This window comes from Populus trichocarpa, chromosome 13, assembly GCF_000002775.5.
Source record: "Populus trichocarpa isolate Nisqually-1 chromosome 13, P.trichocarpa_v4.1, whole genome shotgun sequence".
Lineage (NCBI taxonomy): Eukaryota > Viridiplantae > Streptophyta > Magnoliopsida > Malpighiales > Salicaceae > Populus > Populus trichocarpa.
Genome location: NC_037297.2, coordinates 6,847,152 through 6,862,780, shown reverse-complemented (window position 1 = coordinate 6,862,780; position 15,629 = coordinate 6,847,152). Strand labels below are relative to the sequence as shown.

Below are 15,629 nucleotides of genomic sequence, written 5' to 3'. Positions count from 1 at the left end.
GGTCATTATCCTAGGTGCATGTTCATTTTGGCAACTCTAGAGCCTTCTCAGACCACTCTCCTACAATCATTCGCTTAGACTACCAGCATGCAAGAGGTAAGAGATATTTTAAATTCTTTAATATGTGGGCTCATCATGACAGTGTTCTAGAGCTAGTGGCAAATAAATGGACTCTCTTCGTCCAAGGTTCTCCCATGTTTATTCTCTGCAAGAAACTCTAGCACTTGAAGGGCTACTTGAAGGAACTTAATAAGTTTCATTTCAGTCATATATCAGAAAGGGTTTCAAGAGCAGAGATGGAACTTGAAACTTATCAAACTGCCTTTCACTATGATAAGGATAATCTTCAGCATCTTGCTCTAGATAAGAAGCTTCGACAGAAGCTTTTCTATCTCAAATCTGCTGAAAGATTATTTTTTGCTCAGAAGCTTAAATGTTTCTTCAAAGATTGTGACAAGGGCTCATCTTTCTTCCATTCCCTCATGAGTCAGCGACATCGAAAGAATTTCATCCCTGTTATTCAGCTTAGTAACGGTTCCCTTACCACCTCTATTGATGAAGTAGAGGATACTTTTGTTTGCTATTTCAGGGACTTGCTTGGCTCTTCTTAAAGCACACTTCCTTTGGATGTTGTAGTTTCTTGGTCTGGCCCTTGTATTGATCTTGCCTCTCATGCATCTCTCTTAGCTCCAATCACTTATGATGTTATTAAGCAAGCTTTATTCAGCCTTGATGATAACAAGGCTTCTGGGCTGGATGGATACACTTTCCTCTTCTTCAAAAAATCCTGGGATATTGTTGATAGTGATTTTTGTCATGTAGTCTGTGATTTCTTTGTCTCTCGAAAACTTCTCAAGCAGATTAATCACTCCATCATTGCTCTCATTCCCAAATCTGCCAATGTTACTTGGACTGCTGACTTCAGACCTATTTCTTGTTGCAATATGGTGTACAAAGTGATTTCTAAGATTCTATCTACAAGACTTGTTGTTGCCCTTGCAGATATTATTAGCCCTCTCCAAAATGCTTTCTTGGGAGATAGAGTGATGGCTAATAACATTCATATTATTTAAGAGCTCCTTTGGCTATACGAGCGTAAGCATGTGTCGCCTCGTTGTTTGATGAAAGTTGATTTGAAAAAAGCCTTTGACTCTGTCCAGTGGCCTTTCCTGCAGCAGCTCCTGCTGTCTTTTGGCTTTCCAAATCGGTTTGTGCATCTTATAATGCAGTGTGTGGAAACCTCTTCCTTTTCTATTGCTGTTAATGACAACATTTATGGTTTCTTTCAAGGAAAGAATGGGGTGCGTCAAGGTGATCCTTTGTCTCCTTATCTCTTTATATCCTGTATGGAATACCTTTCTAGGATGCTTAAGATGGCTTCTATGAACTTTTATTTCAGATTTCATCCTAAGTGTCGTCCTCTGGGAATTAGTCATCTTGCTTTTGCAGATGACATCATCTTGCTTTCTCGAGGAGATAGGCAATCTGTTGCTTATTTGTATCAGCAACTCATATCATTTGGGCACATCTCTGGCTTGGCAATTAACAGAGAAAAGTCTTCTATTTATTTTGGCGGAGTTGGAGAGCAGATGAAGCAAGTTATTCTTCAAGACACGGGTTTTGTGGAAGGTCACTTTCCTTTCCGTTATCTTGGTGCTCCCCTCAGTCCCCATAGGTTATTGGTTAGCCAATACTCTCCCTTATTGCAGAAGCTGGAATCTGCAGTCCAGTGCTGGTAAGGAAAGCATCTCAGCTATGCAGGGCGAGTTGAATTGATTAAATCAGTCCTCTTTGGCATAGTGCACTTTTGGCTGAGCATTTTTCCAATGCCTAACATAGTCATTAAGTAGATTATTTGCATTTGTAGAAATTTTCTGTGGACTGGAAATGTCTTGAAGAGTAATCCTGCCCTGGTCGCTTGGAAAGTGGTTTGCCTGCCCAAGAAAGAAAGGGGTCTCGATTTGTTTGATATCAAAGCTCGTAACAAAAGTTTCCTTGCTAAGCAGCTAGGGAACATCCACCTCAAATCTGATTCTGTCTAGATTAAATGGATTCATCACTACTATCTTCCCAATGTTTCTATTTGGGATGTTGTTTCTCAGTGAACTTCTTTGCCATTATGGAAGGCTATTATCTCCCTCAAGGATCATATAGTTGCAGCCTGTGGTAGCTAGCATCAAGCAATTGCTTTAATGTCTACTTGGGGCAGTGGTGAACTTTCTTTCACTGCTCAATCCTATAATTTCCTACATTTCAAATGTGATCTGGTTCCTTGGGCTAAGGTGGTCTGGGAATCTAGGTCTATGCCCAGATATAACTTCATTTTGTGGCTGGTAGTTGTGGACAAGCTACGAACTTGTGACAGGCTTCGCTTCCTGCAACTTGGCCCTTTGTGTGTTTTCTGTCGAGTTGATGAAGAGCCCCACAATCATCTATTTTTCAGTTGTCCATGGACCTCTCTTCTTTGAAGGATGATAAAATCTTGGCTTCATCTGCATAAAAGAATGTTGACCATTAATAGTGCAATTCGCGGTCTTTCTTCTCGCAGAAACAACACTGTTAGTAGAATATGAAGAGTCTCTCTTGGTATTCTTATCTACTTGATTTGGGAAGAGAAAAACAAGAGAGTCTTTGATAACTCTTGCAATCCGGTCCCTTTTATCTTTCGTAGATTCAAGGTTCTGTTCTACATGATTTTGCACTTTTAAGAATAGTTTCTTATCTTTCAGGATGGCTCCTGACGTCTATTTGGTGGGTTTTTTCTTTGGGTGCTCCTTCCAGTTTTGTCTAGCTTTGATTTATTTGGTGTGATGGATGCTTATCCTATTGTGGTTTCATATAGATATCTTTCTTTATTTGCTTTGAGAGCTGTCATCGTCTTTTTTGTTGTTAGGGATGGCCTTCCCAGATTGGGAAAGTTTGTTTGTCTGGCTATTGTCCATTCTTTGGGAGTCTGGCTGTGTTACTTTTCTTCTGCTTTAAAGCCCCTTCATTGATGGGTGTCTCGCTGGAGAGTTTTTGTTCCAATTTGTTGTAGCTGCTTCTCTTACTCAGTCGGTTGAGGCTGTTAGTATTGCTTTTCAGTTTGCTGAGCCTATTGATATTTGTCTTGCTTTGGTGTTGTAGCTAAGAGGTCTTTTTTTTATTCTAGTTGTCACTTTAGTCATTCTCGCTGTTTATATTTTTTTGTGTTATGTGTTAGGTTCGGCACCTTGTCCTTGATTAGGTTCCTCATCTAACCATTGTCAGCTAACATGTTCAAGGAGTATGTTCCCTCTTTTGTAAATCTTGTATATCAACTTGTTGGTTTTCCAGCCTTGTTTATTTTTTGATCAGATATATATTTTACCTTTGATAAAAAAAAAAAAAAAAGATAACCCAAGTGATTTTAAAATCAGTGAAAAATCCTATAAAAAGCAAATAAAAAAATAATGAAACACAATCTCCAATTAAATAAATGTTGAAGGATGAAACGATAAAAAGGTAAATTTAAAAGAAAAGGAGAAAAAAAACTAAGTATACTAGACGAATCTTCTAAGCCCGGGTTAATCTCCCAAATCCACAACTCGTGAAATCTTATACGCATGCTCAATTAAGAAACTCAATTCGCAACTAATTTAATGTTAAATGATGAAATCGAAAAAAACATCAATATAACAAAAATCACCAAAGTAAAATAAATAGGAATAAAAAGAATGAGGATTAAATTTGAATAAAAAAAAAACTAAATGAGGATGAAATCGTAAAACAAATTCAATTTTAAAAACTATCTCAAATGAAACAATTAACAATAAAAAGAATGAGGGCTGGATTTGACAAATGAGAAAAATAAATAAAGGAGGATGAGATTGAAAAAAAAATCAATTTTATAAATTATTTCAAATAAAACAGATAGTAATATAAATTGAAGGGTTATTTTAAAAATTTGAAGAGTTATGCATAAAAATCAACAAAAACAAAAGATAAAATAAAATATCATTTGCGCCAAACTAGAGACCTGTTGGCCACACGTGTTGTTCAAGGATGGAGGACCAACTAAGACAATTCAAGTGTCGTCCTGAAACCATCATTTGGTCACTACAAGACTTCTAACAACCTACCTAAAATTTGTAGAAACAACTTATATTTATTGAATTACTAAACTGCTCATCAATTTACTTGATTATATATATATATATATATATATATATATATATATATATATATATATATATATAAATTAAGAATAAAAATATGTAAAAGTTTTTAAAAGTTAGTTTAGTGATTTTTTATTTTAAAAATAATTTAGTTATATTTTGAAATAGATGGAAAGATTATGAAGAAATAATTTAAAATGATTTTTTTTAAAATAATTAAATAATTTATTATGAAGAAATATGTGAGAAAATTGATTTGTTTAACTATGGATTTTTTTTTTAAAAAATCATTTTATCCGTTTATTTAAAAAAAAAAACTTTTTTTTTTTAATAAATAATCGGCTCGGCATCCTTCTTTCCTTTTTCAAGTCTTCTTCTTCTTCAACCCTTTCTCTACGTCGATCTTCACTGACAAATAAATAATATCCTCTGATTCTAAAATCCTCTCCCTCTCCAGTAGTAGTGCTACAGCTATATATAAAAACCCTTGCACCAAAAAAAAAATTCTCTCTCTTTCTTATTTAATTTATGATTAGAATGGATAGTGGGAATAATAACACGAACACGGTGCCTCCATTTCTAAGCAAGACCTACGACATGGTAGACGACCCGTCGACGGATTCAGTGGTGTCATGGAGTAGCAGCAATAACAGTTTTGTGGTCTGGAATGTCCCAGAGTTTCAAACAGATCTTTTGCCTAAATACTTCAAGCACAGTAACTTCTCCAGCTTTGTCAGGCAATTGAATACTTACGTATGTGTTTTTATTATTATTATTATTATTAGGGTGTATGGATCTAGTTTCAATTTCTCGATCGCCCCTGTATTTGAATTATAATCGGAAGTTGGACAACTATGTTAATTTCACTGCATTTTGTGTGTCCATTTCTCCCAAGCTTAATGCCATGAAAGATAATGTATTTTTCAGCTTTTTAGTAATTCATTCTGGCTTTATCAGTAAGAGTGAGGTTGGCTGGGTGGGTGGCTGCCTGCCTACCCGCCCATCCAGATATTACCTACTTTAGAGTGCTTGTTATGTTATTATTAACCAGTTTTCTTCTTCTTTTTTATTTTTTTTGAGATGCTTTTCATTTTATTAGAGTTGACGAATTTCGTCTATGGAGTTACTGGGTGGAATATGCTATCTGGGTGAAGCAAATATTGAAATATTATTTTGTTGTTGCTGTCATCACAAACTTTCCTGAAGACCGTGCTTGCCCTGTATCTCACTGTAGAAACATTATGGCTTGCTTGTTTTTCTCAATAAAACCATATTAATCCTGCTCAGAGATATTTACTATTTATCGCTGTATTTGTTGATTTCAATTCTTCTCTTGTAATAAATTTTCTTTGAATTGTAAGCTGGTATATTATGCAAGATTAACTCGAAATCAGCTCCAGAGTTGCTTTTAAAGTGGTTAGGGAATGTGAAATCCGTTACGATGAGACATAAGTGTTTTTAAAAGGTTATCTGAAATAAGAAGTACCTATTCGAATCATTGATGGTGTCTAATGGCTTCTATGGATTGTATCTTTTAAGTTCAACATACGCACAAGCATTTGGTATTGATTTCAGATAATTAAATGAGTGCCAAGTGCATTTTGTTTGTGTGTCTGCAGACACATGCGTGTGTGCAGGGTTTGTTCGACTTCAAATCGAAGATACGAGTTTGTTGGATTTATAGAAGAGAGTAGTTTGGATTTATTCAAATATAGAATATATGAGTTTGTTGGACATAGAAAAATTCCATAATGATGTTATGGAGCTCTACATGGAGCACATGCAAGTGCTGGTTCATTAGTGAGGGTGTAGTTGAAATAGTAGATATGAGTTTATTGGACCTAGAATACATAATGATATTTGCAGCTCTGCTTGGAGCAACTGGAATTGCTTGTTCAATGGCAGGATTTGGTGGGTTGTTTCCCTATTATTCTGCATGGTTTTTGGGTGAGTTGTGGGTTTGTTCACATATTTTTGGGATTTTCCAGCTATTTTATCTATGTTTTTTCTTTTTTGGGATTCCTTCTAGGGATGTCTTATCTCTTATTTTTATCTTCTGTTATCTCTTTTTCTAATAAATCTTTGTTCGATAAAAAAATTGAAGACAAGTGTTCTTATTCATCTTAGCATGCATTCCCAGTTATATGTGGATAACTCATGCTAGATTTGGATAACTCAGCATATAGGATGACTGATTCAGTTCCTGAAACCACTCTTTCGCCATTTTAACTACCTAAGCCTACTTGATTCTAGGTTTGTCCTTCGGTTTCTCCTTTAATATATTGTTTCTATCATCAAGCTTTGACCACTGGACCTCATGAAAATCTTTTGTTACTTTGTCTTGATCTCTTTTTATGTGCAAAACATTTTCTTTATAGCATTTGAGTGCTTGGTTTTGAATTTTTTGATTACATGGAATTGACTACATGCTTGTCAAATTGTTCTTTGTTGTCAAGAAGCGCATAAAGCATGGTGTATATTAACCCATGTGCTCGAAAATTGCAGGTCAACTTACACCTTGATCGGGTATGCTTGACCAATGCTGGTTTTACTTGGCAAAAACATGGTCTGTCGATAATTGTGTTGGTATTGTGAGTTAACTGAGATAATTCCTATTTTAACCAATTTAATCTTCAGATTGTGACTTGTAAGTTCTCCATGAAATCACATAATATTGATTTTTTTTTAATTTGTTGTGTATTCACTATTAGTTGTTATAAGCTTTTTTTATGGACCAGGATTCATTCAACTGGAGCTGTATTCTGTAAATTTTGACTCAAGTTTAGCTCTAGATTTTAGTTTTTTATTTTGGGTCATAGTTCTCAGGGTTGTATGTATAATTAAATCTGCATGCTTATTTGCATAAAAATAGTGGATTACCTGATATTTGTGTTTTTCTAGCGAATATAGGTCCTCTTGGTTAGGTGGTAATGAATGATATTTTACTATAAGGTGAATTCTAAGCATGCCATGTTTCTTTTGTCTTTGTCTCTAACTCTCTCATTTTAATATTTGGAGGATACAACTATGATTGCCTTCTTGATCCTGGATTGGAGTCTGGATCTTTGAATCTAAACTTTTCTCCAAGGAATTGATAGTGTTCTTATCATTTAATTTATGGTTGCTGTTATCTTCTAGTGGACATTTTTTACATCACTTTTTGCTTATGCATTTTTCGTTCAGATTCTATATCTGAAATACAGTTGAAAAATGTTTGGTCAAATGTTGCTTCCTTGTTTCAATTCTAGAAACTTGAGTCTATTTTATACCCTATGATGATAATGGATGGCACTGTAAAACAAGCTTTAATTGTTAGTGTTGTAAGTCGTAGCGTAGAAGATTATAAATGTCAGAGAGCAATCCTGGAGATGATCAGACAAAGTACAAATTCATGTTGCCATTTTTGCTTTAGTCAAGTTTCCTGGGAAATACATTATGAAATATTAGATACCACAAGATTCATGGTTATTATACAAAGATCATGTAAGGTGACTGCACTTTTGTAGACCGACTCACATGAACTTGGAAAGTTAGGCTACTTAAAAAGTTCAAAGTGCCCCTGTGCAGTCCTTGGATATAAATGTGTGGTATGATCTTTGCCATTTGTTAACTATCCATTGTCGTAAAACTTTTCGAGCATGCACATGCATCACTTATGACATTGAATTCTATTCCTTGTTGTCAGCCGCGGTAATTGTGTGCTCAATGGGTAGGTCAATGGAGATGGATTTTTTACTTTTGTTCATGTGCTTAAACTCAAGAAGTTATATTTATTATGTGAAATCCAAATGAATATAAAAATTAGTGGATGTTTGGACATTGGACCTTGAATTTGCATGGTGCTCCTTTTAGCTTTCTACTTTCTTTTTTCCTTTTTTTTTTTTTTGATAAGCTGAAACTCAAAGCTTTCTACATTCTTACATCAATATATTCTAGATAATGGTGAATAATCATGGTGTTTATATAGTATATCATTCATTTTTTTACCTTTTCTACCATGATTGAGCAGGGTTTCAGGAAGGTTGATCCTGATCGCTTTGAATTTGCAAATGAGGGGTTCTTAAGGGGCCAAAAACACCTTCTGAGGAGTATATCTAGGAAAAAACCTGTTCATGGTAACCTACCACCTCAAGTTCAGAGCTCTTCGGTTACCACATGCGTTGAGGTTGGGAAGTCTGGGCTCGAGGAAGAGGTTGAAAGACTTAAACGAGACAAAAATGTTCTCATGCAGGAACTTGTTAGACTGAGGCAGCAGCAGCAAGCCACAGATCACCAGTTGCACACTGTGGGCCAACGTGTACAGGGAATGGAGCAGCGACAGCAACAAATGATGTCATTCCTTGCGAAGGCCATGCAGAATCCAGGCTTCTTAAGTCAGCTTGTACAGCAGCAAAATGAAAGCAACAGACGCATTGCTGGTGCCAGTAAAAAGAGGAGACTTCCAAGGCAGGAGGAAGAGAATTTGGCTGGTGTGCAATGCAAAACATCTCCTAATGGGCAGATTATCAAGTTCCATTCTTCAATGAATGAAGCAGCAAAAGCAATGTTGCACCAGATCCTGAAGATGAACTCATCACCTAGGCTGGAACCATCGATGAACAATTCTGGTCCCTTACTGATCGGTAATCATCCTTCTTCCAATGGATTAGACAGTGGGAGCTCTTCAACTCGGATGTCAGGAGTGATGCTTTCAGAGGTTCCAACAGCTTCTGGGCCATCATATTTGCCTATGGAAACTGGGTTCCCAGCCAGCCATTCAACTACTGCCATTTCTGAGGTCCAATCTCCTGCTTCTGTAGCAACCGACTATGTTAAAACAGATTATACTGCTGAGATGGGCATGCATAATTCTGGGCAAAATACCATCCTGCCCAACTTCACTGCAATGACAGGAATTGTGCCCGGAGGCTCTGCTGGAGGTCCTAACATGAATATTGCAGGGTCTGAGAAGGGGAATGCAGAGTTTTTTGACACCATGTCATCTGTGTTGGATGCGCCAGTGCCCATAGAAACTGAAGCTCTCTCTCCCAGCCAGGATGAGGAAGTCTTTCTGGATGGAAACCATAAGCTTCCTGGCATTAATGATGTGTTCTGGGAACAATTTCTTACAGCAAGCCCGCTCAATGGGGAGACAGATGAAATTAATTCAAGCTCTCCAGAAAGTAGCATGAGCAAGGAGCAGGAATTGCAATCATGGCAGGACAATGGATGGGACAATATTCAACATATGAATCGTCTAGCTGAACAAATGGGGCTTCTTACACCGGAAAGCTTAAAAGGGTGATACTTACCAAGTGTATATAAGTTTGTTACTATTCAGAGGTAAATCTTTCATCTATCATGTCTAATGACAAGCTGGATTGTCAATCCCTTGTTCATATCCGCTGTCATAATCAGCTAGCAACTAAGATGGTCTCACCTGTTTTCAAAACTTCGGGACTTGAATTAGCTTATTTCTACATGGTTATTATGTGGTGTGTCCCTAATGACTTTTGTTGGCCCTGTTTGGGGATTGACCATTGTAGAAAGATATTTTGCCTTGCTGATATCAAATTGTAAATGTTTAGCACTTTGTTAGGAAGCAAAATTACTTCACATAGTATCAGAAATCAAATCAGCAGAACTATTATATTTCACCTTGGATTTTTATTTTTATTTTTTTTCTTGCAAACAATGGAGGCCATTAATTACTGTCATGCATGTGGTTATAATAAGCTCAGAATATGCACAAGAAATTTGTTTATTTTATGCCTTGTTTCTCCCCGTGATACAAATTGTTAGAGCCCTTTTCTGATCTATCTATCATTTTGTGGTATTTTCTGATATATCTGTGAATTAATTGGAGAAAAATATAGTACAGTTTTCAGAACTTCTTCGTTTCTATTGTTATTGCAGAGTTGGTGTTCTGCTGCTGGTGAGCAGACAGCCTTTGATCCAGCTTTTTTATCAAAGGGGGACGACGAAACCCCTTTTTATTTTTATTTTTTGAAGAGAAACTTTTGACTTTGTTTTGTTTACCTTTACTTAGTATGTGTACCAAATAATTTAGCTTTTTTGCTTGGTTTTCTAGGAAACCCAATATTAGGGCTTAAATATAACAACATCTATGAAATCTGTCTCTAATGTCCCCTCCCTCCTCTGGAGGGTTTTATAGATGGAAAAAATAAAAATAAAAGCCTTAATCCATCTTGTGTTCAACAATTGGAGAATGAACGGAACTTGCCAGGCATTGAATGCCAAATTCTTGCTATTTACTAATTACTAACTACTAAATCCTTATCTTTTAGTTTTTTTCTTTTTCCTAATTCATACTCGATCTTTTTCCTGGCTTAACATGTTTTCAGTGGAGGGGAAATGGGGGAAACAAAAAAGTTAGGAAAGAAAGTTTGGGAAAAAGAAAAAGGTCATTAAAAAAAAATTGAGGGAAGCATAAAAATATTAAAAAAAAAAGTGAATTTTCTCACCTAAAGTAGATTATAGAATATTTTTCTGTAAAAAGATGAATGCAAACTTGAAGTCTAGAAGCATTTCATTAGCTAATGACAAAAAATGGTTTGGATGTAATGGATATACTTAGAGTAAATTAATGTAATGAAGTTGGGTATTTTGGTTAGATGGGTTTTTTATAGTGAATCTTGAACATTTGAAAAAAATAAATACATAAAAATAAAGTTGAAATTGCAAGAAATTCAAAATTGTAGTTGAAACTTAGCATTCATGTATTAAATACCAATGGTAGAAGTTCACTAGTCCATTGGTTTGCATTATATTGTGGTTTGGAGAGAGAAAAAAAATTAATGCACCAAAAAAAAAAAATTAACCAAGTAAACTTGTGATGCAAGTTATGCATGTTATTGGATTCAATAATTTTTTTATACTAGAGATTATTTTTAATTAATTCTACGACGATATAGCGCATGTGAATTTTTTTGTATGAAACAATTTTTTTAAAGGAATAAAACCATGATGGATGTATGTGGTTGAGAAGGTAAAATTAGATCATTGATAATAAATTATGAAATTATATCTTTTTAGTTTTGAGCTAAATAAGAAAAATAAATCATCAACAACAAAAAGTGATTTTTTTAAAAAAAAATTAAGGGACAGAAAAAAGAAAAACAAATAATAGCTCGAATACTGCAGATGAACTCGTTAAACCTACGATCTCATTTATGAACTCAATTGGGTTCAATAATTTTTTATTAATTTTTTAACCTGTATATATATATAAAAAAATAACTTAAAAAAAGGAGCCCAAGCATGTTGGGCTAAAAAAACAAGTCAAGGCATGTAGGCCTTCTAGCCCAGCCCGCGCTCCTAGGCCTAACTTTATTGTTTTAAAAAAATTGTTAATGGGGCCCTGTTTTTTTAAATAAGACAGCAGACGTCACGTTGTCTGCTTTGTGCAGAATCTAATGACCAGATGTCGCTAGAAAAATGGAGTCTTGGTTTTTGGTCTTAAAACTTATTTTCAATCCATTTTTTACCTTAAACACCTAAAAAAACACCCTAAACATATTAATAAATCTATTAATGACCTTTAAAAAAACCCAAAAAATAGCTCAAGAAGTTGAAATCAACCCGAACCCAAAAACATTGTCATGGTTAGATCTGTCTCCTCGGGTAAGGAGAAGTAAAAAAAAAATATCTAGATGAAACTCTCATCATGAAATGGAACCCATTAACACCAACTTCAATCATTTTGGTTGTAAAATCGTTGTCAATGACCACTTTCTCTCTTTTCACTAGAACTCGACAGTTTTCTCCCTCCCTCTTTCCTATTGAATAAAAAGACTGAAAAATATGGGAAATAAACTTTAGTATCAAAATTAAATTTCTAAAAACTAAAAAGTACCTATCACCTTTAAATTAAAAAAAATATAGGGAGTCAAAATAAACTTTTTATATAAGATTCGAAGTCGCCACCTATATTACCCGTCTTTTTTTTTACTTTGATCTTCTATCTTTCAACCTAATCGTTTCTTAAAAACAAAATATGCAATTGAGTTTTAATTTTGGCTCAAAATGACTCAATTATGTAAAGAAAAAGCTTAAGAATCAAATTAAAAATTTTAAAAAATAAATCACTATTCCATTCTATAGTTATTTGTAAGAAAATAAAAAATAAATTATATTACAATAAAAATACCACAAGCCTTATTTTTTTTATATGTATAATTTAAAGTAATATCTATGTAATAGATGGTCAAATCCATGGTTTTCTTTTTCTTTTTTAACATTGAAACTTTTTTTTATATTTTTGGATGGATTTTCTTGAGATTCAATTTTTTTTTTTTTTTTTTTTTTTTTTTACCGTTATACAACTACAAGTCTACAACCACACCTCTGAACTAAACTTTAGTATTATCTTTTTTGTTTTCTCAAATTTTCTTTCTACTCTGCTTTTCTATTGTTAGAGAGTGTCATGCACGTAAAAGATGATGGTGGGGCCTCCAAAACTTGCAGAGAAGTTTTGCGAGAGGGAAAGCGGTGTTATAAGTCGTCAGATCATCTTTAATTTTTAAGGTTTTTTTTTTTTTTTCCAAAACTCTAAATTTACACCTCTGTGTTAATTATTTTTTTTATCACTATATTTTTAATTTAATAAATTAATTCTTGTATTCTTTTAATTCATTCAATTAATCCTTCTATCTTTTCAAAGTGTTGTTCACTTATAAATATATTAAAATAATATTTTTTTTATTTTTTAAAAATCATATTTGATATCAACGCATCAAAATGATTTAAAAACACTAAAAACATATTAATTTGAAGTAAAGAAAAAAAATAAAAATTTTCATATTTTTTCAAAAACACTTTTAAAACGCAAAAACAAACAGCTCAATTAATGTATTCAATTAATCTAATAACTACTATCAAGTCTTTATGTTAAACTATGCATTCTAATTATATAAAAATTAAATATTTTTCAATATCTAATGACTTATATGCTCATGTAAAGCCAATATCATAAAGTAAATTATCTTAAATTTATTTTTCTAACATAATTTATTTGATGATATAGGCTCTACACGAATATAAAAAATAATCTCATAAACAAAATATTGTTAATAATATCATGATTTTTATAATAGAATAGAGACTTGATAGAAATAGTTATTGATTAATTAGATAAATTTAGAGACCACGAGTTAATTCTACATATCAAATTAAAAACATAAGGATATAAATGAATAATTGAAATAAATATAAGGGTAAATTCAATGGGTTTTGCCAAGTTTTCCCCTCATAAATATGACTTTTAACCATATATTTTAAAACCATTAGATACTATAATAAAACGCCTAGGTAAAATGTTGTAGTAGTATTTTTTTTTTTTAATTGTTTTTTTAATTTCATCTTTTTATACCCAATTTTAGGATCAATTTCTCAAACTTTGTTAAGAAGAAGGAAAATTAAAAGAAAATGAACCAAAGTAAAAAAAATAAGGAGAAGCCTAGTGACAAATATAAATTTTGAAGGTAAACTTCTATTTAATCCTCATACTTTTTCCTTCTTGTTTCACTGTTCCTATAGTTTTGTAATTTTTATTTTGGTATAAAAAATTATTTTCTTAGCATTTAAGTTTTTGAGATGAGAGAAAGTCACTGAATTTCGGTTAAAATAGAAAAAATCATTGGTTAACATAGAATTTAACCATGAAAAAGATTTATCATTATGTCAACAAATTCCTTTCTATTAGAGGAATTCAATTGATATAATAAATAGATTTACTTAAATTTCTAGGGTTTTTTTATATGTGCTTTTGAATAAAAAAAATGATTTAAAAATAATTTTTTTGGTTAAAAAAAATATAACCATGATTTTTCAATTATCATAAATAACATTAATATACAACAACAAACGACGACGCATCATCATCTTCTTTTTTTTCAAAAAATAAATAGTTGATTTCATGTAATAAGTGGGTGTAAATGACTTACAAGTTGATGTGGTAACTAAATTTGTGTAAATAATTCTTTAATTTAAAATGCAGCATATATTCGAATCTCACTTATTCTATCTCTTTTTAATTTTTTCAGTGGGTCACTTTTAAAGTTTTATGAATTAAATTAAAAATTGAAAAACCATTGAATATTACTTTACTGAACTATATGAATAAAATTTTATAGGTTGGAGATAAAATGACTTAAATAACCTATATTTACAATAAAATAAAGCATCAATCTCTTAAATGTTTTTGAGAAATTCTACAACATATAATAATTACTAGTATATTGGTCACGCTCTGCAACGGGTCAATAATAATTTTTTTTTAATTTTTTTAAAAATCTTAAGAGTATAGAGAATATTTTAAGTGCCTAAATTTAAAATATCGTAAGAATATAAAGAATATTTTAAGTGTTTTGAGACTGACTTGGCTGTCAGACCCAACTATCTTGGGTGTGGTTGCTGAGCCAAATCCAAGAGTCATGGGTCTAGCGGCTAAACTAGACCTAATAGCCTTGGGTCTGGAGACCTATTAATTTTTTTATAATTTTTTTATTTGTTATAAAAAATATTTAAAATATCCTTAAAGTATCATAAATCTAAATACTATTTTTTTATTTTTTTAGAAAATATTTAAACTATCATTAAAATATTCTAAACAGAAATCCTAATTAACTTTTTTAATTATTTTTTTTTAATTTTTTATAAAAAAAACATTTAAACTACCTTGAAGTATCCTAAATAGAAATACTCATTAATTGTTTTATATATATTTTTATTTTTTTAAAAAAAACAAACATTTAAACTATCTTTGAAGTATTCTAAACAGAAATCATAATTAATTTTTTTTATAAATATTTTTTATTTTTTCTAAAAAAACATTTAAATTATTCTAAAAGAAAGTATGCTAAATAGAAATTCTAATTAATTTTGTTTTAATGTTTTTTTATTTTTTCTATAAAAAAAACATTAAAACTATTCTTGAAGTATCCTAAATAATATTTTTATAAATATTTTCTATTTTTTTTATTAAAAAAACATTTAAACTACCCTTGAAGTATCTTAAATGATTTTCTTATAAATATTTTTTATTTTTTATAAAAACATATTTAAACTATTATTAAATATCTTAAAATACAAAACAGTAGTATGCAGCCCCCACAAAAATGGGCTTTAAAATTATTATTATTATTATTATTATTATATATCAACCATCGCTACAATTAAACTAAAGTCAGGTCCATAGCAAAATCCCAACCCATAAATTGTCTCTGTTCTTTCCTCAATTTTTCTCTCTAATTAGCTTTCTTCTGTTATCACAAAACACAAAGTGAAATTGCTAGGGGTACGAAAGTGTTGAAGAATTTTATGTAAAATTAAGAAAATAGTGGGGTCAATAAAACTTACAGAGGTTTTATTTTTTAAAAAGTCATCTTTTTTTTAAGGCTTTTTTTTCCTTACAAAAACCTCATAAATTAACCATTATATTTGTGTTAATTATTCATTTTTATTCATGTGTTTTTAATTTAATTAATTAGCCCT

At 32.1% G+C, this 15,629-nt stretch overlaps 2 protein-coding genes across 2 annotated transcripts; both read left to right on the top strand.

Moving 5' to 3' along the window:
* The first annotated feature begins 296 nt into the window (after nucleotides 1-296).
* LOC127904203 (uncharacterized) lies at nucleotides 297-3,126 on the top strand. Its single transcript, XM_052446510.1, has 6 exons — nucleotides 297-534; nucleotides 637-1,043; nucleotides 1,230-1,344; nucleotides 1,450-1,629; nucleotides 2,782-2,917; nucleotides 2,985-3,126. Exons 1-6 carry the CDS (start codon nucleotides 297-299, stop codon nucleotides 3,124-3,126), a joined length of 1,218 nt encoding a protein of 405 aa, XP_052302470.1.
* A 1,364-nt stretch (nucleotides 3,127-4,490) lies between these two features.
* LOC7465635 (heat stress transcription factor A-1e) lies at nucleotides 4,491-10,322 on the top strand. The gene is made up of 3 exons (XM_002319751.4): nucleotides 4,491-4,889; nucleotides 8,146-9,458; nucleotides 10,032-10,322. Exons 1-2 carry the CDS (start codon nucleotides 4,665-4,667, stop codon nucleotides 9,418-9,420), a joined length of 1,500 nt encoding a protein of 499 aa, XP_002319787.3. The 5' UTR covers nucleotides 4,491-4,664; the 3' UTR covers nucleotides 9,421-9,458; nucleotides 10,032-10,322.
* The last annotated feature ends 5,307 nt before the right edge of the window (nucleotides 10,323-15,629 follow it).